At 37.4% G+C, this 22,936-nt stretch overlaps 1 protein-coding gene and 1 long non-coding RNA gene across 2 annotated transcripts in view; both read right to left on the bottom strand.

Moving 5' to 3' along the window:
• Positions 1 to 2,741, bottom strand: part of LOC307002039 — a 33,224-nt gene extending 30,483 nt beyond the window's left edge. The window contains exons 1-2 of the long non-coding RNA XR_013798404.1: positions 2,066 to 2,741; positions 675 to 760 (exon numbers count right to left, since the gene is read on the bottom strand). This is a non-coding gene — a long non-coding RNA (uncharacterized lncRNA). The remainder of the gene's footprint in view (positions 1 to 674; positions 761 to 2,065) is intronic.
• Positions 2,742 to 12,128: 9,387 nt separating this feature from the next.
• plcl1 (phospholipase C like 1) overlaps positions 12,129 to 22,936 on the bottom strand; it is a 61,186-nt gene continuing 50,378 nt past the window's right edge. The window contains exons 4-8 of the mRNA XM_079619580.1: positions 21,994 to 22,356; positions 19,239 to 19,442; positions 17,942 to 18,017; positions 16,227 to 16,336; positions 12,129 to 14,974 (exon numbers count right to left, since the gene is read on the bottom strand). Of these exons, the coding sequence (XP_079475706.1) occupies positions 14,807 to 14,974; positions 16,227 to 16,336; positions 17,942 to 18,017; positions 19,239 to 19,442; positions 21,994 to 22,356 (921 nt within the window). The 3' untranslated portion in view covers positions 12,129 to 14,806. The remainder of the gene's footprint in view (positions 14,975 to 16,226; positions 16,337 to 17,941; positions 18,018 to 19,238; positions 19,443 to 21,993; positions 22,357 to 22,936) is intronic.

Below are 22,936 nucleotides of genomic sequence, written 5' to 3'. Positions count from 1 at the left end.
TCATGGGTAGCCTAAATGGGTTCAATTCAGACCTTAACATTAAGTCTTTTACTGTTATATGTCAACAAGACATTTTCACCTGGCTATACCCAATGTTTAGATCTGTTGTGGTATTTATGCAAATTAGCACATACATAATTAGATTATGCTCCGTTTGCCCAAGTTAACAAACAATTAAAAAAAAAAACTTTTAATAATTTTTTTGTTTGTCTTTATGCAAGTAATCAACTCAGAAATTTTCATGGTGATATCTAAAGGTTAAATGTTTTACCCTAATCACTTGAGGAAACGAATGAATAAGCGTATGAATAGGCTATATTTGGGTCTTTTTCAAAACTTTCCCCTAATGGGATTCTTCAAGATTCTTACTCAGGACATAGAGGATTCAAAATCAGTTGAGTTTGCTTTGGTTGCAATTTGTTCAACCTTTTTTCATAAAATGACTACATTTACTTTCTTGAACTGTAAGTGCACTTCTGTACATGGGACATTCCTGTTATGCAGAACCTTAAGACGTTTTAAACAATGAATATGCTTGTGTTAGTGTAATTTATGGAAGTCTTCAGAATTTGAATTACATATTTTTAATTTATTAATTATATCAACCTACCATTTAATAGTAAATAAAGAGCTAAAGTTAACCAATGTTCAGTGAGGGATTGAGAGTAGCTTACCTCATGGTGTCTATTTCAGGGTCATTGTGATATTTTGTGTTCTGCATTTTATTCAAGTGGATGGAATATTTTACAGTGAGTCAAACCTGTAAATAGCACAAAAACATCAAATTAAATCAAGTTATACAATTAATACTCACTGAGGAGTAAGCTTGCTGCAATAGAGGGTGATATCGGTGTATGGTGCACTGCCCATATGAGCTTCCATAAGAATTAAGAGAAAACACTCGATCTGCTCCTCGCCATTGAACACGCACCGCAAGCGATTTAAAAGCAAGATGACAAGAAAATGTGTTGTTTTGTATATTTTAGAGAATTTATTTTTTTATTTTTATTTTACCTTTATTTTACCAGGTAGGCCGATTGAGAACAAATTCTCATTTGCAACGGCGACCTGGCCAAGATAAGGCAAAACATGTGCAAGACAACAGTGTTACATAATAAATACACAGAGCACAAAAGTGCAAATTTTAAAAATTACAGTGAACACAATAGGACAATATAGGGTCAAAACAGGATAAGATCTATGCGAGTCTGTTAAGCAACATAATTAAGACTTGGCGAGAGTATTTTAAGATTAAAAATAATTATTTTACTGGATATATAAAATGTATCTTATTAAAATATATCTAACCAATAAGTCAAGAAACTCAGCAAGTATGACAGTAGTGCAGGTGAAAAAGTCCACTGTGCAAAGCGGATATAGCATAAAAGAGAAAAAGATTGGAGGCAATTAACAGGTACATTAAACGTGCAGTAATTAGAGAAAGGTGGTTAAACAATTTTTTGTAATATTTTTCTTTAAATATTGCCAGTTCTTCATGTTATTAGTGCACAGCCCCTGGGGACATGACAAACTTGACAGCATCTGCTCAAATCAAAATTATAAAAGTCATTAAAAATCACTGCATGATCAACTTTAGGTTTTAGCAACAAAAAAAAAAAACTAAAATAAAAGGTAATGCTACTACCTTTGGCCCTCTAGCGGTTAAAAAAACAAACTGCATTTAGCGAAGGAACATTGTTTTGGTTGTGCTTCGGCAATGCAGTAGGCTACTGTGCGGATGAATATGGTCAACGTACTGCTCATAAAACATTCACTATTATGATGTAACCAGTTTAGATAATAAGATCTCAAGCTGACCAGCTGAAGATAGACACGGTAGGCTACTAACTTGAAAATAAATTCTAGCACAGCTGGCTATAGGGCCTACCACCATAATGAAATGACTTTTCACAATAGATAGCCTATGCTTTACAATGAAATCTATTTAGATTAGAGTCTAATCTAAAATCTAGATTAGAAATCTAAAATCTAGAAATCTATTTAGATCTAGAGAGCTACATGTAATCTGTAAAGGCAATCTGTTTAAATAAAATACCTTACTCACCTGTTGAGTAGGCCTAATAAAAACTCCATCTCTGCGTCGCTTTTACAACATTTCGACAGCCAAGCCCGTGTTGATTCTCGTTATTACGAGTTCTGTCGCGTTCTCTTTTTGCCAGCAGAATCTCTGTTCTGCAGGGAGCATTTTTTTCTTAAAACGGTTGATTTTCCCAGAGGTTAGAGATTTAGTGCGCTTGGTCTCAACCTTTCTCGTTTCTTGACACGTGTCAAAGTAGCCAGCAAAGTAGCTGGTAGGCTAGCATGTAACCGATCGTCGAGAGTTGCCGCTTGCAGGCGGGAAGGAGCTGAAAACGGAGACGTGAAGTCGGACACTTTTACGGAGTACGCGCCATACTAGCAATGTCCAGTCTATTCGTCCGCTCACGTGGTGTTTGCAGCTGAAATTAAATAAATGCAATGTGTCAAATAGACTTTCAGATACGTTTCCATGTAATACTTTATGTAGCTACTGCTTAATTAATACAGACTGTTTGTACAATAATAAAGTTAAACATAAGCCTATACCAATGAAGTGGGGTCTACGTTTTTATCCCTTTTATTTAGATAAACATGACAAAATATAACATCGCGACTACATGAAAATAGCTTTTACTGTTATACAAAACAGATTTGTGAGCAATAGTGGAGAATGTTTTCGAATAAACACGAAACAAACATGATCGGTGTCATGCGAAATGATGCGGTGTATCCGTGTAATCGTGAACAGCGCCGTGTCGTCATCAGAGCTCGAGCGCCCGCTCTGGAGAAGATGTGCAGAAAAAAAGAAAAGAAAAAAAAAAGATGTGCAGAATGAATCAACCGGCTGCTCTCCATTCACTCTCGCGGTAGGCTATTTGTTGGCATTGGTCACAGTCACGTAGAGTTGGCGCTGTCTCAGGTCGGACACAATTTCGACCTAGTATTGGTAGGTTTAGGATTAGTTGTGGGGGAGGGATTATGATTAGGGGTGGGGTTATAGGCAATCAGGTACAGACTTCAACGAGGGGGGGTAATACTTTAGCAGGGGGTCGAAATTCGGCACAACACCGGCAGCCACCGATCGGTCTTTTCTCCATTTACAGATATGACCAGTCACGCACGCACAGGCGAGTGAATTTTTCAACAAAAACTATCCTGTCAGGTCTAAAATATTTAAACGTATTGTCAATCAGGGTGAGACAAAAATACGTTTTGATGTATTGATGTATTATTGAAATTGTTCATTTTGAACATAAAAAAGTATAGCGTCTAACTAATAGGCCTATATAGTTTCCATCTTAAAAACTTTAAAGACATATTTCATCCAATAACCTATATTCTAAATATGAATATGAAAATATTCTAAATGACCCACCCTTTTTCAAACTGAAAATAATTTTCTGTGGTAACGCTGTATTTAACCCAGTTTTTTTTTTTTTTTGAGAGAGAGAGAGAGAGAGAGAGAGAGAGAGAGAGAGAGAGAGAGAGAGAGAGAGAGAAAAGAATGGGTAATTAATGGATTCCGATTGAAAGATGAGAAAACAGAAGATGCTGGGATGAGGTCAAAGGGCCACTGCCTGGGTCCGGCCCAGTCATTTGTCTCTGTACTGACTGTTGACTGCAACCATTAATGGCTGGTGTTGTGTTTGTTCAACCCGCCACTTATTTTGCCCTTCGTGCCGTGGAATGCAGGGCCGCGCTGCAGTGAGAGAGAGGGAGAATGCAGCCACGTCTGAGGGGATGAAGATGGAGAGAGGAACGGTGGTGGAGAGGTAATGACAGGGCCATGAAAAGCCAGTGTTTAGCAGGCTAACCACACGAGGCAGTGCTCCTTAACACCAGACACTCCGTCTGCTCGCAACCCAAACCAGTCAGTCCAGGGATACACTCGCACCTGAGCTTCAATGTTTGTGCATGTGCTGACAACAAGATGCCTTACTAATAACCTCACAGCTACATTCAAAATGAATGACATATGAGTTCCTATATCTCAGTTTACATATTGTCTCCAATTTTTCTGATTTTTGACAAGGACTATACAATTATCGTGGAATATTATATGAGAAAATATCTCTTCTGTAACTCTTGAGTAGATATATTTCTTCTAAATGAAGTGACTAAGTCTCTATGTTATTCCCTTAATCTCATTTATGTCTGGGAGAAACAATTGAGGTAAGAAAACAATTATTTTCTATGCGAGTCCTCAAAAATGATTCACAGACAATTTGTAATGAATATGCAGTTGCCAATTTGAAGATCGCAAAAGATGCCAAGAGCGAAACAGCTGAGAAGTGTGCGGCTTTCCAGTTTTTTAAGCACTTGTTTGTCCTCCCATTTTTAAAATCACCCTCATTTTACCTTAAGAACAGAACACATAAGCGAGCCTCTTTCCACAATTGTTTTTTCTCTCTCTCTCGTCTCTCAATCTTTGTAAGGTGAAATGGAGACATGGAGCTAAAAGCTCCAGTAGGAGAGAGTGATCTACTAAACAATTCAACACAGTGCGGGCACAGCAGGAGGCCTCTGTCATTCACTACCTGTGCCTGTGTGTCTATGTTCAGACGTGTGTATATGTGATGTACTGTTCCAAATGCCTCTGTGCGCCACAACAAATAGGCATACTAAAAGTAATATTTCAACAAATGACCTTTATGTCAATAAAAATGCTGAATTAAGCTAAAACAATTCCGTTCTCAGTCTTGAATTTTGTCACACAGCTCAGAAAAAAAAGATGTTAATTGTAACTGTAGTCGAATGATATAGGACTTTATGAATGTTCACATCACTATGCCTGTGTTCAGTAGAGCATACTTATACTGTATCTGCAGTATGTACTATACTCTGTACTCATTTACTGTATGTAATGTGCACTGATTTCTGTATGCATAGAATAGCCGAACTGCTACTTCTGCGAAAGTGTGCAGTATACTGCAGAATGCACAAATTACATTCTCCCACAATGCAATGCATCCAATTTGGCCATTTTATGGTAACACTTTACAATAAGGTTAAATTTTTAGTTAATTCAAACTCAAAGGTTCATTGAGTAACATTCATTAGTTAAAATTAACTAACAATGAAAAATACGTATAAAGCATTTATTTACCTTAATGTTAATTTCAAAAGTTGTCTTTGTTATTAATATTGGTAACACTTTACAATAATACGGTCTCATTTTGAAAACTCTAAATTGACTTAACAGTGAACATTATATATTTATTAATATTTGTTAATGTTAGTATGTTAATAAAAGTACAGTTGTTCAGGTTAGTTCACAGAGCATTAACTAATGTTTAAAAACTTTTGATTTTTAAAATGTATTAGCAAATGCTAATATTAACTAAGATTAATAAATTCAGAAGTCTTCAGCAATCTGTGAAGTGTTCATTCTTCGTATTGTTGGAAATCATGTTAACAACCTTGAAACCTTGTTGTAAAGTGTTATTTTATCATAGTTCAGCTAACATGAACTAACAATGAACAGCATTTATATTTACTAATGTTAACAAAAATGAATGAATCCTGTATATAAATAAATGTATCGTCTGTTGTTAGTTAATGTTAGCTAATGCATTAACTAATGTTAACTAATGAGACCTTTGTAAAGTGTTACCTATTTTCCTCATGATGGACCAACAATGAAGAAACATTAATGATTTTTAATGATAAAGTATACATTTATAATTATTATTAATATAAATGCTAAATGTCTAATTATTATTTATAATGAAATATTATGAATTAAAACAAAAAATCATAAATGTATTTATAACTAATCTCTTTTGTAATTATTACATTTGTCTGCCAAAAGTTAACATATATTTACAAAACCATGGATAAAAAAATGCAAAAGGGCCTTATTTATTTCTAAATATCTGTCTGCATTGTAGAAACATGTCAAAGTGCTTATACCTACATACAGATCTGCGGTTCTATTGCATTGTACAGAGAAATGCCATAGCAATGCAGTAAGCCCTGCCAATTAGCCGAACCTTTCCCCGCGTCTCTCAAAACGTCCTGTGTTTAGAACGAAAAGCGCTGGCTGGCCCCTCTCCCGTGTATTCGCTGACTGCTCCGATACAACATCATGTACACATAAACATTCATATTTCCCCCCTGAACACACACACACACACAAACACAGTATGGCAGTTATATTTGGGTGCTTCACATTGTCCAGACGGCACACTGTCAGAGAGTGAAATGAATGGCTGTTTATATTAGAGCCTTGGTTTAATGAATTAACCAGCTGCCTGGCCGTGTCAAACCAGGGGCTCATACAGAACAGACACCCTCCGCCGAGCCCCTTTAACTCTCCTTGCTCTCCCTGCAGACAGTAGCGCACCGTGATTGCATCCTCAGGGACCGGCGAGAACAAGATGCCCAACGCCCCTTCGAGGACTTACGTTCATTTAGAAAAAGGCATCTGGCACTGTGTCGCCCCACTCTTAGCCCCATCACTGCCGCAACTTTCGGACTCTCTCTCTCTCTCTCTCTGTTTGCCTACGTCTGCCTCCATTTTTCAGAAATTGGCACGTTTAAACAAATGTATACAAGCAGCGGAAGTCCCAAGGCTGGGTCTGCTATTTGCACACATTTTAAGGCGTTCTCCATTTCTAACACTTTTTCTATCTCCCTCCTTCTCTTTCTTAGTGGACTTTGCCACACTAGTGGGATCTCTACCTCATCCCTGAGTAACTTACTTGTCTTCTCTCCATAAAAATCCATGATAAATATCCTTGGCTGGGGCGTGTGTGCACAGTGGCTGTTGTGGTTGCGACAGACGGCCGTAGGGAGCAGAACTTCACTCATTGCCTGAAGACAGACAGGAGAAAACAGATGGAGGGAGAACAGAAGGGACTTCACTGAAATGGAGAGATTTTTCAGAGAAGAGAGTGTGAAGTTTTCACAAATGGTGCGGGACGAGTTAGACGCCAAAGTTGTAATACTTCTTTTTCTGCTAAGAACATACACAAAAAGTTATTTTTATCTCAAAAATGCTCAGGATCTGTAGAATTCAAACGTTTTAGTGAAGTGTCCATATTTTATCTCTAGCATGAACACACTTGTGTACCAAATGCATCTCCAGCATTTACACTCTCCAGTGTCTTGAGCGTTTATCTAAATGACCGATAATAGCCAGTTACTACATTTAAATCTCTCCGTTCAGTCTCCTTTGTTTTCCTGTTCAGTTTCTCTCTATATTCCTGCCCTTTCTTTCCGCCTCTGCAGACTCCTGCAGGGCCTGGTTCCTCAGTCCTGTTGGGCTTTGTGTGGTCCAGGCTAGCACGCGTGCGTGTATGTGTGTGTGTGTTTGCGAGGGGGCTGAGATTGCTGTAATTACCCAGTCATACCTGTTCATTAAGCGCACAGTTGGACCCTCGCTCATAAGCATTTAGAAACCAATTGAAGCAACGCGGGCCATTAACAACTCCAGTGCTATAAGAGATGGAGAGCGGGGAAGAAAGAACGTTGAGGAGTCACCATAATGATGAAAGATAAATGGCAGAAAGGTATTGTGTGTTAATCACTCAGGCTTCTTCTTTATCCCAGCAAGTGATGCTGAGATGCAAAAGAGCAAGAAAAGACAGTACTACGCAGAGGAGGGAAGGAGAACGGGGAATGGTATGGAGAAGAGAAGAGACAACACGAGAAAAGTGGCAAACAGCCGAGAAGAGATTAGACAAAACAAGCTGAAAGGAGAGAACAGATGAGCGCGAAGAGACCAGAAGTGAGAAGAGGAGATAAGTGGATATGAGATGGGAAAAGGAGAGAAGGGAGAAGAGAACTAGACGAGACCAAACAAGAAGAAAAGAGATGAGACGAAAGAAGAGAAGAGTCCAAATGAGAAGAGACAAAATTAAACAAAAGAAGAGGAAGGGGAAGGGAAGGCCAGGGAAGAGAGTGGGAAGGGAAGGTAAGGGAAGGTAAGGGAAGGGAAGAGAGATGGAAGGGAAGAGAAGAAAAAGGGAAGATAAGAGAAGGGGAGAAACAGTCAGAAACAACAACAGAGCAACTGAGACCCATGAGAGGTGACATAAGTGAAGGGCCAGAAAAGAAGAAAAGGTAAATGACTTTGACAGGAGGATAATGAATCATGAGGATGAAAGCTAAAGTGTGTGAATGAGAGTGATTATGATACAATGGCTCTCAGTGTGTCGTCTGATTGCACAGGTATCCTCTCATCAGTAGGGGGTGGTGCTCAGTCCACTCTCACACATATGATACCGAGAGACAATTACACATACCAAACAACTCAACTCTGCCGTACGCTTAAACAATAGGCAATGATTTCCGATCATCAGGCATTGTCTTTCTTTAAAAGCTGAGGCAGGAAATGAAGCTCTTTAAATCTGACTGCTGTTTTATGAAGGTCAGAGCTTGACCCATCAGTCAGCTCTCAACTTCACCATAAAGTAATACAGAATGTAGCTGGATTTCTTACAGGAATGGACTAGGACTAAATTATCTCTATATTACTGTATGTTACTAGTATACTGTATGTTAATATATATAAATATTTTATTTCTGTTTGAAATAGCCATTTTAACAGTGCAAATCAGCATAATTACTGAAAAATAAACAATAAATCTCTATGAAAGAGAAAGTTCTGTCAAAATTATGCTCTATCAAACCTGCATGACTTTTGTCTGAAAATACATTTTGAAGACCGTTTCCCATGCAATTACAATCAACGTTGACTGAAGCTTTTAAAGCTAAAAGTATCCATAAAATACACTATTTATTGCAAGTTTTCTGAAGACATACCGTACAAAAACTTTGTGTCAAGCCATTGCCCGTTAGAAATCTTGACATCTGCCTTTAGCCCTGACAATGTCAGATTTGTGAATGAATCATTATGAGACATATCTTTTTATTGAATCAATTGACTTGCTTTACAAAATTGAACTACCGGTACGTGATTTGTTCATGAATCAGACTGATCCGGTCCTCGAGTTCAACTCACCGATTCAATCCGGTCGTGAGATGAAGATGATCAATATTTAACGATTTACAGCATCAGTGTCAGATTTTTTTACATCTTCCACTGATTTTAAGGGGCATTTTTATGTGAAGACCTTTTTCTTCTTTCACACATAGTGAATTTGATTTATATCAATTCAATCAGAAGCAAATAATCATGTCTATACAGTGTCAAAACTCAAATAGATACGATAGAATATAAGGAAATATATCAAATGTTAGATGACAATTCTTCACATTTTAAGATATTTAAGATTTTGAGATTCTGAGCAAACCTGTCTGTCACATGACAGATCATTCAAAATTACCATTCAAAACCAGATCACAATGGGTTTAGATATTACTCATTGTAGTAAGATGCTTAGTAAATTTCAGATATTCCAATCCTGTGAGGACAGGAGTGCATTTTTGAATCCAATACAATTGTAAGCATACTGAAAGGATGGTTTTGAAAGGAACCTGATCTACTGTATATGGTGGAAAGCTAGGCAGTTAATAATGTGCCGTATGTCAGACAGGAAACGTAAAATGCTGGAAAGAAACTTTATGTGACAAACTTTTCAATCACGCCTCATCAGTCCTCCTGTGCCATCTTTAATACAGCACAGATAATGGCGTTGGTAATTGGTCACAGCGCGCTAGATTGGGAGGAAACATGCCGCGCTATTGTGCCCGTCCCTTTTGTTGTGGTTAAAAAGAGGGGAAAAATAAGATGCAATTTAGACACTTTTAAGAGGTGATCATTTCTCGCGCTTTTTTCCCTCTTCTCCGCCAAAATCATAGTGAAATTGCTGCCTCAGGAAGACTGTAATTAAACTCAAAGTGGCTCTCCTCTGAGGCGCACGCCAGGCTAAAATTAACAGGGCCCTATTAACGTTGGGAAGCACAGCGTCATCGTTGGTGAGCGCCTTTGGCAAAAAATCGTCCCGGCGATGTGACTTGCTGTGAGAATCTTGACAAAAACACGAAGAGCTCCAGCTGCTAATGGTTAGCCGTTTTAACGCTAGCTGTGTCAAGGATTTGATTGCTCTCACCGCTGTTAAGTAAAAGTCGCGCCAAAGACATTCAGCATTACTTAAACTTTTCGAGGTTTAAATTAACTGTGCTACTGTACATCAATATAAACTACACCTCTCAAAAATAGTTTGCAACATTATAAAGCACAAATGAACTTCTCTGTAGATCTGTGGTTCATGGTAAACATCTAAAATCAGTGTTTCCCAACCCTTTTCCTGGAGGCACAGCAACAGTAAACATTTTATGACTCTTTGAAAAGACCCATCAATTTCAGGCCTACTAATGATGAGCGGATGAGTTGAATCAGGTGTTTGATTAGGAAGAGTTTGAAAATGTATAGCCTACTGTTGGTGGTTTTCAAAAATAAAAGTCACTATTGACCCCACTTTGGGCATTATAAAACCTCGGAGTGTCTTAAAAGTGTTTTAGGAATGAAGAAGGTCTTCGTAGCAGCACTCTGACTCTCATGGCCTCAGGCGGGAAACGGAGGGGAGATCATCTGCGCATGCTCTTGACACAAACAAAAAACAGACAGATGTTTGCTGCATTAGAGGCTGTCAGCATGTCATTTCACCTGTCCGCTTAGCACAATGTCATGTCTTCTTACATCTGCTCCTGTGGGACGTGTCTATATAGTGCCATGTGTAACGGCAGAAACTCTGCAGCCGGGCTTTAGTTCTCACTGTGCGGGTCGAAATCAAACCATGTTAGGTTTTATGACAGCTTAAATGAAAATGTGGTTTTTAATCATGACAAAAACAAACAAATTAATTAAAAAAATGTCACTGAACGCATAAATTAGAAAAAAAAAAAAAAAAATATATATATATATATATATATATATATATATTTTTTTTTTTTTTAGATTTCCCAAAAATTACTTATAATTTTAAATTTATTTTTTGCTTTCAGCCTTTTTGAATGAGGAGCCTACCAGAGAGTGATGTGGATTTTCATTTCGCACCATTATTCTGTGTCACTGTCTCCACCAAGAGGTAATTCTGCTAACAACAGGATACAGCATAAGGCAAAATGTGCTTCACAGTTGATAGCAGCAGCCTATATGAGAAATCTGATTTAGATTAATAACTATAATTAAAAAAAGAATAGTAATTGCATTGCATTCAGGCAAAACTATCAGCTCGTCAGTTTACTTTAATCTTATAGTTCATTCATCATAATTGCAAAGGTAAAAAATATCAAATTAAAAAAGTGAAAAAAAACTAAACATTTCTACTTAATTATATAAAAGCAAATGTAAGCTTTAATTATTAGGTACCCTTTGAGTGATGAAATCCAAAAATAAGAGGTTTGATGCACAGGAACCATATATATTATAATTGTTTTACATTTGTTTCTTATAGACTGAACGTTAACCATATTCACAATACTAAAATAAGTAGTCCATTTCAGTTATGGATAGTATTGCCAATTAGCCTATTAAAAATGTAGGTCAAATACAGTGTTGTGGTGACTGGTGATACATTTGACAATAACGGAGGTCAATTTCTCTTTACTCTGAAATACCGGTAGATTTCATAAATATAAATGTAAAATTTGTGGCAGCGTAACTTAATAGGCATGTTCTGTTTTTCAGCAAGATGAACAAAAAAGGAAATATTTACCTGAGATATATAGAATTTGTTAGATCGAAATTCAATTGCAAAGAATTAAAATAAAAAAATTTCACTTGGGAAATGTAATTGTGTGCAAGTATTGAAATTCCCAAGTAGCTTGAAGTACAATTCCTGAAGTACTTCAAATCCCTGTATAGATGCTATACTGCAATTAGGTCCAAATAAGCCTCTGGTACTGGAACACACCTGAATTAGTTTTCGGCAGGATATAACTCCAGTAATAGCAAGGCCTACAAGAATCCTCTGATTTTAAAGACGGGAAACAACTCCGCCTGCTGGCTAATCCTGATATTTTTCCATGGCCATTATTGATAGATGTAGCTACCGTTTCCCTACTAAATAATGTTAAGTGGTCCGGATAGGCATCCCAAACACAAGTCATTAAATGACTAAAGAGCTCCAGGAGTACTGATAAGACAAAACAGTTACGGGTAACAGAAAAGACAGCAGTCAGTAAAAGATAGCTTTATTTAGTCTGGGGCACATCTGTGTTACATCAGCTTGTTAATGTTATAAAATACAAACCATCATTTCAAAATAAAAGCAACGTTGCTTTGAAGTTTACTTTGTTTAATGCACACTTGTCACCTTTAATAAATACTCTCCATTTATACAAGGACAATAACTGCTAACAAGAATGTGACAAAACAATAGTTGAAACAATATATTTCATTGTTAAGAGTCAGAGGAAATGCAGACACAACAAACTCATGGTAACCACACACGGGGAAAAAAAAGCAGAAACCGGAAATTAAGACAGCTGGATTAATGCTCCTCATTAGACTAGTCATTATGTTTAACGTCAAACAGCAGAGTAATATTGCACCGTCTGAGATGTTAACCACTACCTAATACTGCAGGAATCAATAGACCGGTCCAAATGGATTGCTCTGTTTAGTTTAAAGTGCACCTCGATGGGGTTCGTTTTGCTTGTCATGGACTCTTACGGACAGTGACGCATTGTATTTGTATCCGATTGCTCATAAGAGTAATTGTGCCCTTCTAAAGTGAGACAACTCACTTCACATGTCTGATTGGTCTCAAGCGCCATCTAAACTGGAACGGAAAGCTAATACTGTAAATGGGTATTCATTATTTAGATTTTGGCCCTTTTGCAGGTACACATATCCTCAGGGTGCAGGTCCAAGGGCCGGAGGAACAAGGGTTACGTGTTACAAAAGCATACGCGCATTGACATTATAAAGTGGACAACTATGTTTGAAGCGGATTACGATCTACAATTCTCTTATATAATTCACAAAATGTTTTTGTTCACTCTTCAGCAAACAATTTGTTTTTTTAAGGAACACTTTAGGAATCAGTACACATTCAGTTCAGACATGTACACGGACAAACAGTCACAGGACATGCGTGGAACGCTCACCCCTCAGTCAGAATAGAGAGAACAAGGGCATGGATAAAGGGAGAGAAAATTAAATACATAAAAGTAATAGAGAGGAGAACAAAGTAGTTTAAAAGGAGAGTAAAAGACTTGTGGAAACACAAAACAGGACAACAGGAAGTCTGCTTGTGTGGAAATGTTATGCCTTTTCTCATTCAATTCTTTATCGATTTCCACACACATTCACTGTTGCTCATTTGGTCTTGTAAAATAAAATGTTTGACATCAACCAACAGTCAGGTTTTCGTTTAAAAACCACCGCCCGAATCGAACGGGCACCAGATTGGTCACATTCAGAACATGTGCCACTGAAACGTCCCATACACATTTACATTAGCACCCTTGCACACATACATTCACATACGCACACAACTTACGGACACTTCTACATGTCTACCATAAGAAAAATAATATATATCGTTTTTTTAATATATATCCCACATATCTATTTTCTGTTATTCTGTTAATATACGGAAATACAATTTTAAAACCTAGTCTATTGTAAGTGTCAGATGGCAGTGGACAGAATCCTGCCAACGTTTTCCTTGTCTATCACACACAACACTGTCAAATGTTACACAATGAAAGTTGTAAAACAGTTTATACCTTAGATTGTTTTAAATCTATTTTAGTCCTCTCAGTGCTTAAAGCAGTTTATATATATATATAAATCAAACATCCAGAAATAATCCTCCATGTTTAGTAGCATTTTTAACTTTGTTATGACAAAAAAAAAACTGCCAGTGGACTCAGTTTGTCTTCGTCCTTCATTCATTCAAGCCAAGGAATGTACGTTGTGAATAAAGTCACTTTTGACACAAAATGTACAGTTATTTACTGATTTGTTACAAACATTGTTCCAATCCCAGGTGCTGAGCTCTGTACGGATTACTGGGAAATGTGGTGTAATCGGTACAGGTCGTCCCATTGAGCAACCGGCTCAGTTAACACTGTTAGGGAGCAATGAGCAGTATTTTAACAAAGCCTTCATGAGTTCATTCTGCATTGTTAATGAGTTGAAAACGATCCGTGTCACTGGTGAAGATGGAAGATGAGGATATGGTTCCCTCCAACGGAGAGGCACCAGATACATCCCATCCATGCTGGGCTGGATCGGGCTTATTCTTAGTGGCAGAAACAGTGCAGTCCTGCTGGTGGACGTCACCTGTCAATCAGTTTGAGTGACAGCACAGAGGGAGATAAAGCCCTGGAGGTGATGCAGACCGACCCTCGGTAGACCCTCCAAAAATTGCTTCTGAGATGTGTTTGTGCTAACCTGAGTAAACAAACCTCACACTTTGGTGGTTTAGTCATGAACTAGGGGAACCACTAAGTTTTAGGTTTATACATTTTTCTAAAATGCTCGAATTAATGTTTATCTATTTTTAGCCTGTGAACTACAATGAGTTCAACACTAAAGTCCTCTTAAATATTGCAGGAACGATATCCATTCCAGCGAAATCTACGTTTTTGACATTTTCTATCGCTGAGGAATTCGCTTTAATTCCTCTTACGTCCTTCATTCAGTAGGTCTTGATAAGAACATTCCTTATTTTGTCCTCAAATAACTTCTGGTCAATGCTGTGCTAAAAACAAGCACCCGTTGCAATAAAGGACAAATGTCTCTACTTGCAGCTTCCCACTTATAAATCTGTCTGTCTAACATTCAACCATTCATTCACCTACGAATAAATGCTCTCTCATTCCCTCTGCGTGTCTCTGAGGCTCAGATGCGACCGTTGCCATGGCTACTGCCACGTCTGGAGGACAGGCCATGAGGGGTGTACTGACCGTCAGAGGTCAAGATCAAGCCGGATGCCTCACAGGCCAACGCCAGTTGCCTCAACGTATCCAAAGCATCCATCTTAGCACTGCGCAGGAGGTCACACTGGCCCTAAAAAAGAGAGAGACGGATTATATGAACCAGGTTATAAAGTTATACAATAGGTAGTTCTGGTGCATTAATCTGATTTGAAATTGGCTTCACATGGCAATATTTTCGATTTGCAAGGCAATAATAGTCACTGATTGACAATATTGTCTAAATTGTGAGTTACTTAGTTTAAACTTCTTGTTTAATGAACTGTTGTATAAAGCAAAACACTTGCAAGCGAAAACAATTATCCACATCACCACGTTAACAACATTAATAACTAGGCTCTTTTTTTTTTCATGAGGAGACAAGAGAAGCAGCCTCACTGAAGTATGAAGAAGTTAAAAAATGTATATTAAAGTTGGCATGAAATGGAAATGAATCCTATCTATTTCTAATTCTACCTATCTAGATCTTATTGTGAATTATTGATCCATGTCAAAAAAAAAGTGTAATGTAATTTTATTTTAGATCTCATAAGTTTTAATCAATCGATCTGAAGAGAACCAATCCCGCCTCAGATTTTTTATTTTACGATAATCTCTTAGACTCGTATGTACGTCACAATATGGAAGAAAAGATCTGTCGCTACCTCCATTTCATCCTGACGTTAAACCCAAAAGCAAACCAGCACTTTTTGTGCAAGCGCTAAATGCTGATGTTGTTTATTTCGCATACAAGCCTTCAGTCACAGCAGAAAAAAAACAGCCTGTATAATTCTGTAAAGTTAAAAACCTCAATAAGAAATTGGGGAATTATCGTGAAACCTAAGATTTTTAGAACAAAAATTAGAAAAAAAAAAAAAAAAGTATGTCCCCTTTAAAGGACATGGAAAAAGTATTGACTAAAGCTCTAAAAAGACAGCAATAATTAACAATAACTAAACAACAAGACTTTGAAGAGACTTGTTTTTAATAAATAGTACTGTATGTTCACATACACATACAAAATAACCATTATGGTATTGTTTATAGTCCCAAGTGTTAGGCAAATGTTGTTGCGTAATCTTTTAAGCCATAAACATCAAATGGAATTGGAACATGAATTTGCATTAAACTAAAAGTCCCCCAAACCCTGAGAGAGGATTTTTGCCTTCTCCTTTTGAAAGTCCGCCACACACACTGTATTTTATAAGGTCAAACAACTTACATTTGGGAGATAGAAATTCAAAACAACAAAAGCCCTTCTCCCTTTCATCTAAAAGCAGAGCGAAAACATCATCCAAAAATTCAAGGCTATTTGAGAGAGAGAAGGAAAAGCTCAGGGTATTTACCTTCAGCACAGTGATGTTCCAAGTGAAACTTTCCACAGCTTTACTCTGTTTACGGCCTTTCAGATTTTCCTTTTCTCCTAACCTGGGCAGGTCTTCATGAAGCACCATTCCTGAGAGGACAAAGAAAACAAACACATATGCAACATATGTATAATTTAATCTTTTTTGTTCTGGTTTGAGATTCTCAAAATGCCATTCATGGTGTGAACATTCTTCTGAAGGATCCGAGCTGCCAAATAACGGATGCTATGTAATATGTAGTATTCATTCATCCTCTGGTTAGGCAATATAGTGTTTCCCTGGATGAATTTTGGCATGGCCTCTGTCAGTTGCCCTTTCATTCCTAATCTGCTGTGTTGTCTGTACTCACTCTCTCTCATTTCATCAATATACCCTCATAAGGACATGAAAACACAGTATTTCGATCTAAGTGCCTCAGATGTGTGTAATTGGGGGTAAATAACATGTGTGTGAGTAATAATGAGGCTAGGAACAGAGAGAGGATATTCTTGTCCTTGCAGAAACCATTTAAACTAAAGTCTTCAGTGGTCCCACTTAAATGATCACAGTAACCATAGTTTTTTCCAAAATACCATAAGATACTGCAATAAAGACATGGTAACCTGGTATTTAGCCACTAATGCCAACACTTCTTAAATCCTCTTACACTGTTTGAGATTGTCATCCATTTATTATGATTTTACATAAGTCCAAATAACTGTATAACTACAGGTAGAAACAATAAGTGTTCGTATAATTTAATCTAATCGGCTAATCTGAAACTGTAACTTGTCTAACTATCAGAATTTTAAGTAGTTCAACTATAATCAAGATACTATTTTGAAAAAGCAGTTACTGTAGCTACAGTCCAAGCTAATAAAAAAACAGTAACTAAACATGCTAATTTAGATGAAATCTTTATATTTTCTAATAAAAAGTGTATTATTATTATTATTATATTTTAATATAATTATAATTTACTAAGAGTTGTAATTTTTTAGCCCAAAAGCCTTAAGGGTTTTTAAATTAATGAATGTCAATTAGGATAACAGATTAGATTCCACTTGAATAGTACTTCATTTAGATTAATTAAACTGAATTAAACATTTAAAAAAGTAGAATGCATCCCAGTTTATAAAACTGGGTTGCAACCATAGTGATCAAAAGCAACATTTAAGTAAATATTTAAATTGTGATTTGTTTATTTACTTGATACCGGCAGAATAAAAAGAGTCACTCAAACGAATCAGACTTCTTAAAGTTACATTCTTTAAATACTGTGTCGACTAATTTGGTTATAAGGCTGCATGCCCAATACAATATCACATAACGGTGTTGTGGTTTGTCATGCTGCAAAAACAAACGTGCTTGGGAAAAAACCTTGTGGCTTGTTACCGTTACTCAAGCAATGGCCCTGCTCTTACACTCAGAAAATCTAGTTAATAGCATCACTAGTTAGTAACTCATCAACACTGGGCACTGTGCGAATTTTGTGAAATATATACCTTTAAAGAAAAACACTGTGATATTTTGAGGATAAAAGCCAATGGCAGGGGACTGTGAGTGTTGTAGATAACAGGATCTACTTTGAATGCAAATTTCAGAAATCTGTGAATTGTTTCTCAAGATTTTCACGCATCCTCTGGGGCCTAACTGACACATCAATCTGTGGAAAGAAAAGACAAAAATGATTCATCTTCCCCTCATCTTCTCACCTTCCTTTTGCACGTGTGCAATTCTCTCCTGCACTCCATCTGCATTTTCAATCAGCTGTTTGTTAGCAGAGACCATCTGAGGGGATGCAGAGAGGAACTCAGTTATGATATGTTCATATATTTCACTAAGATTTAAAAGTAATAAATAAATTAATACTATCAGTCCTTTAATTCTGCAAGGATGCACTAAATCAATCAAAAGTGACAGTGAAGACATTTAAATTGTTACAAATGATTTCCATTTCAATAAATGCTATTATTTTGAACTTTCTATTTATCAAATTTTTTTTGTGATAATAATAAGATATCTTTTTACAAAATTACATATATTCAAATAGAAAACAGTTGTAATAATATTTCACAATTTTACTGTTTTTATTGTATTTCCGATCAAATACATGCAGCGTTGTTGTGAATAAGAGACTTCTTCAAAAACATTTCACAAAAATTTATCGACCCCAAATTACTAAACGATAGAACACACACACACAGAGTTTATGAATATGGCTAACAGCATGTGGACCCAAAGGACACATTTTCACCAAAAATACTTCCAAGACTTGCTTTAAAATTACACGTTCATTTTATATCTCTGTAATCTTATTAGTATTATTAGTACTATTGTATAATTATTTAGACAAAGCTAATGCTCAATCATAACACACATCTGAGAAATCCATCATGAACTATGAAAAAGTAATCTTTAAGCTATAAAACTCTTCTGAGAAGACCCTTGCTGCCCTCTCCCACAGTTAAGATATTTATAAAATGTAGTCCTGCCAGTCAGTGCTGCCTGACTCTCCCGCTCTCAAACACACAACAGGACCCAGAGTCAACCCACAGGGAGAGACAGAGAAACAGTGAACCTACGAAAGGAGAGGAGGATGGTGACTAAAGCCTCAAATGTCTTACTCACTCCGATGTGCCTGTTCTTACTCCTACACCTTTATATGTGGGATGGCTAAAGAGACAAATGCCATTGTAATGGCAGGTAATGCAGAGAGGAGGATAGCTGATATATTAAGATATTAATATTAGACACCAATATGATACTCTTCATATTTACAGCAGTAAAATACCATGTTTTAAATACCGGTATTGCTTTGTCAGCAAAAAAAGAGGGGTCTCTCCATCCTAAGTTTATCAGCACATTAGTAATAACTGAGGAATTTAGCAAAAAGCATAAAGTTGGCCTATTATAGTCTATTAAATGGAACCACCATTGCGGCCCAACAAAAAAAATGCATGGCAATGACGCGTGACATTAAAACGGCTTACATAAATGTGTGTCTCTTACCGTGTCATAACCATTTAACAGTTTACGAGTGGCGTCAGTCAAGTTGCCCACAGGTTCCAGGCATGGGTAACCTTCCTTCAGAGTGAGTGTGGCCCCTGGGGGCCCGTCTGGAGTCTGCAACCTTGTGGCCAAGCTCTGGATGCACTGCTTCGGTGTGGCCATCGGGGGGAGCCCACACTGCTCTTTAAAAGCCACCGTAACACTCTAAAGAAAGAGAAAACACACTTGGTTACCACACATATTTAAGTAAGCCCAAGTGACAGAGATAAAGACAAGTAACATGACAAAAATAATTGGCATGTTAATAAACAGGAAATAAATCTGAAATGTTCTAACTTAGTTTGGGGTTGGAAAGATTTTTTTTTTAAGTTTTTGAAAGTCTCTTATGGTCACCAAGGGTGTATTTGTTTGATAAATTTGATCAATAATATAATGTCCTTGCTGAATATAAGTATTAATTACTTCAAAAGTTTGGGGTCTGTAAGATTCTTTTAAAGGGCAGCATACACTCAAAGTATATGGTCACAACTGCAAGATATAAAACAAGAGAAGAGTCACTGAAAACTGGTGACATTTATATTATTTTAAAAATGCTATAGACAATGTTATGCAGAGCTACTTTCATGAGGCGAAATCAAAACATGAACTGCTTTCCTTTATACAGACAAATAAACCTGTGCAATTTAACTGTTTTCTGTGTCTGCATGACTGTCAAAGGCCTCAGCTTTGAGTCTAATTGCATATCAGCTTTTTATCATACATTTCCCTTCATTACGGTGTGGCGGATAGAGAGCCTGTTTCTATTTTCCACCTGACAGGATCACACACCCACAACCGTGATTACCAAAGCTATTTGGAGATGTATGTGTGTTCAGGGGAATTAATGCGGGTGATCAGTCTGTATATCGGTGTTTATTTGTATAAACATAGGGTGTGAATAAAGTGGACATTGTTGTGGCTCAGCAATAATGGCAGATGGAAAAAATACAGGCATGGAAGGACAAAGATGGGCCAGTGTGTATGTACAGTGGCCCCATAAAGTATTTGGAGACTGAAAAATGATGAATGTCATTGCATTAGATAAGAAAATATCAAACAAAGTGACATTTAACTTAATGAAAGATAACAAGTACATATTTTGGGCTAAATATTTCAAAAATGCAACAAAGTCTGATATGTTTTAAATGGCAAGGCAAGAGATACATATCTGTGGTGTGTGAGGTAACAGATTCATAAATCTAATAAAAATGGCCTTGGGACCACATGGTTAACAGTAATTTCAAAGATAACACTAAAGCAATGGTTCAAATAGTTTTTGGGGTCACTGTCTGGTTTTGTGTGTGTATCTCTGGGATCAGCAGGTTTTTGTGAACACAGTAATTATGAACGTGGAGTAACTCCTCTCCCTCCACACACACACGGTGGCATCTGATCCCAGTACTGTCACCTGACCCCCCCACTGATACTCTAACCCTCCATCCTTCCTCCCCTTACCATCACCCATAAATCATACCTTGACTTCGCAGAGTCTAGGCCAGCAAAACTGTTGGTTTTTGCTTGGTTTTATTTCTAGGGCTTGCTTGAAAACTTAGATTAATGCATCATGATGCTAGAAATGTGCGAATGAGCGTGTTGATTACTTAGTTAAGATGAAACCCCAGAAATGGCAAGTAAACAGAGCTTTGTTTTCACAGTGGTTGGCCAAACTCCAGTGTGGAGGTGTGGTGGTGTCTGGTTTTTACATGTTCAGAACTGAGATCTAAATGAGGCTGGAAATTCATGTCAGCTGTACCGGCTGATTATTAAATAAAAGCATCAGAATCTGTCAGAGACTCTGCATCAAAGGTTTGCAACAAGTACAGAGGTCAAAATCGTCAGGCGAGAGAATTTAGAATGTAGAACCTATTACTTGTGAGCCAAGCAAATGTTTAATATAAAGAGAACAATTACAATAATCCACCTAATTTCTCACTATAATATCTGTTTTCATTGTCTGACATGGCCATGTTATTAGTGACCGAGACATATTTACTCAAACAAGACCAATTATCTCCACGATCCACTGATAGAATAGCACTGACTAAAAGCAACTTAATTGTTTTGCTCACCATTTCCAAACCATTACATTAAGAAAGTTTTGACTGGGTAAGTCACCTGTCAATCTGGGCGGACCAGTGCTACCCTGACCCTAATGTGGCTACATCCATTTAAACAGAAACACATTACTAAAAAAAATGAAGCTGCCCTCTTACAGCATTATAGAAAGAATATGAAATATTCTGAAATATGAAATTGAATATTGAAATATTTAGAAATAATATAAAATATTTGAAAATGATCCATCATAGATGTAAATTAAAACCTACATTTAAATCTGGTCATCATATACAGCAATCATATGTCTTCACAAGACTTGGATTAACTGGCCCAATTCAGGTGGATTTGTTTTACGAACTTTTTTGGCCTTTGGATAAATTTGTGTTATAGGATTGGAAGACATGAGAGAGAGAAAATTGTGACAGATTTTTTTTTTTTTTTTTTTTTGGTGAACTATCCCTTTAACCAGCAGGATTTCCTTGATCACATAGCAAAATCATGCAGGCTGACCAACACCAAACCACACTAATCAACATAACCCAACCTGAACTAGAATGGAAAATGTAACCTGGTCTTTTCAGCAGGGTGTGGCTGGCAAGTATTAAAGAAGTTCAATAGCTAGTATTACTGTTGTCTGAACACGCACCACCTCCCTTACCAGCGCATCCTCTCGCAGGTCTGTAGCTTCTCGCAGAGGTCCGCCGGCTGGCCGGAAAGTGTCATCCAGCACTTTGATGCCCGTGTTACGCAGGGTGACATACTCTCGTCCACGTCGCACTCCTCTCCTGACGGACAGACCCCGTCTCTGGGCCTTTCCCCCACCTCTGCGGTTAGTGATGGCGATGTGTACAAACAAGCTGGCATGGAGCAAAGGGTCTCCAGAGAGCCCTAGAAGGGGCACATTGCGGTAACCAGGCTGTAGACACTCAAAGGCGATGGTGTACTGGCCAATGAAGTCATCGCCTATATAATCATCATCCAATACTACGAAACGCAGCAGGGCTAGCTCAGGCATGTTCACCTGAAAAGAGAAAACAGTGCGTGTATTATTCGGCCTCTTCAGGTGTGCATTTTTTAGAACTAAAATTTCTACAGATGCAGCTGTAACGAGAAAGAAATATCTAGGATATGTAAACAGACACTTTAACACATGACCAGTCCCTTTAAAATATGAAGCATGCAAAATTTAGTGCAGACCACTGAGCCAATGTGCAACTTCAACACCGCAGGATATGGTAGTTAAAAGATCATTTGCATAAAGCGCATTTCCACAGTCCAAATCTATTTAAATATGGAAATATTTAGCATGCACACACAACATAACCTGGACATCTGGTTATGTAGGACAAACACACATACATAAGCAAGGACACAATTAAACAAAACCATACATCTTGCATACTAGCATGAATAACTGAGGGACTGTTACAGGTCGAAGAAACAAAGTAACAAAAATGATTGTGTAACTATTGGTTTGTATAAGCATACTCGCATGTAAAGGACACATTGAGAATAACAGGAAGTAGGCATTTCACTGCTTCTTTTGTGTCAGAAAATTGGCACCTGAAAGTAATATCACTTAAATTACTAATTCGAACATA

The sequence above is a fragment of the Phoxinus phoxinus genome (genome assembly GCF_949152265.1).
Source record: "Phoxinus phoxinus genome assembly, chromosome: 7".
In the NCBI taxonomy this organism is placed as follows: Eukaryota; Metazoa; Chordata; class Actinopteri; order Cypriniformes; family Leuciscidae; genus Phoxinus; species Phoxinus phoxinus.
Note: the sequence above shows the minus strand (reverse complement) of the source record. Positions and strands in the feature narration are given on the sequence as shown.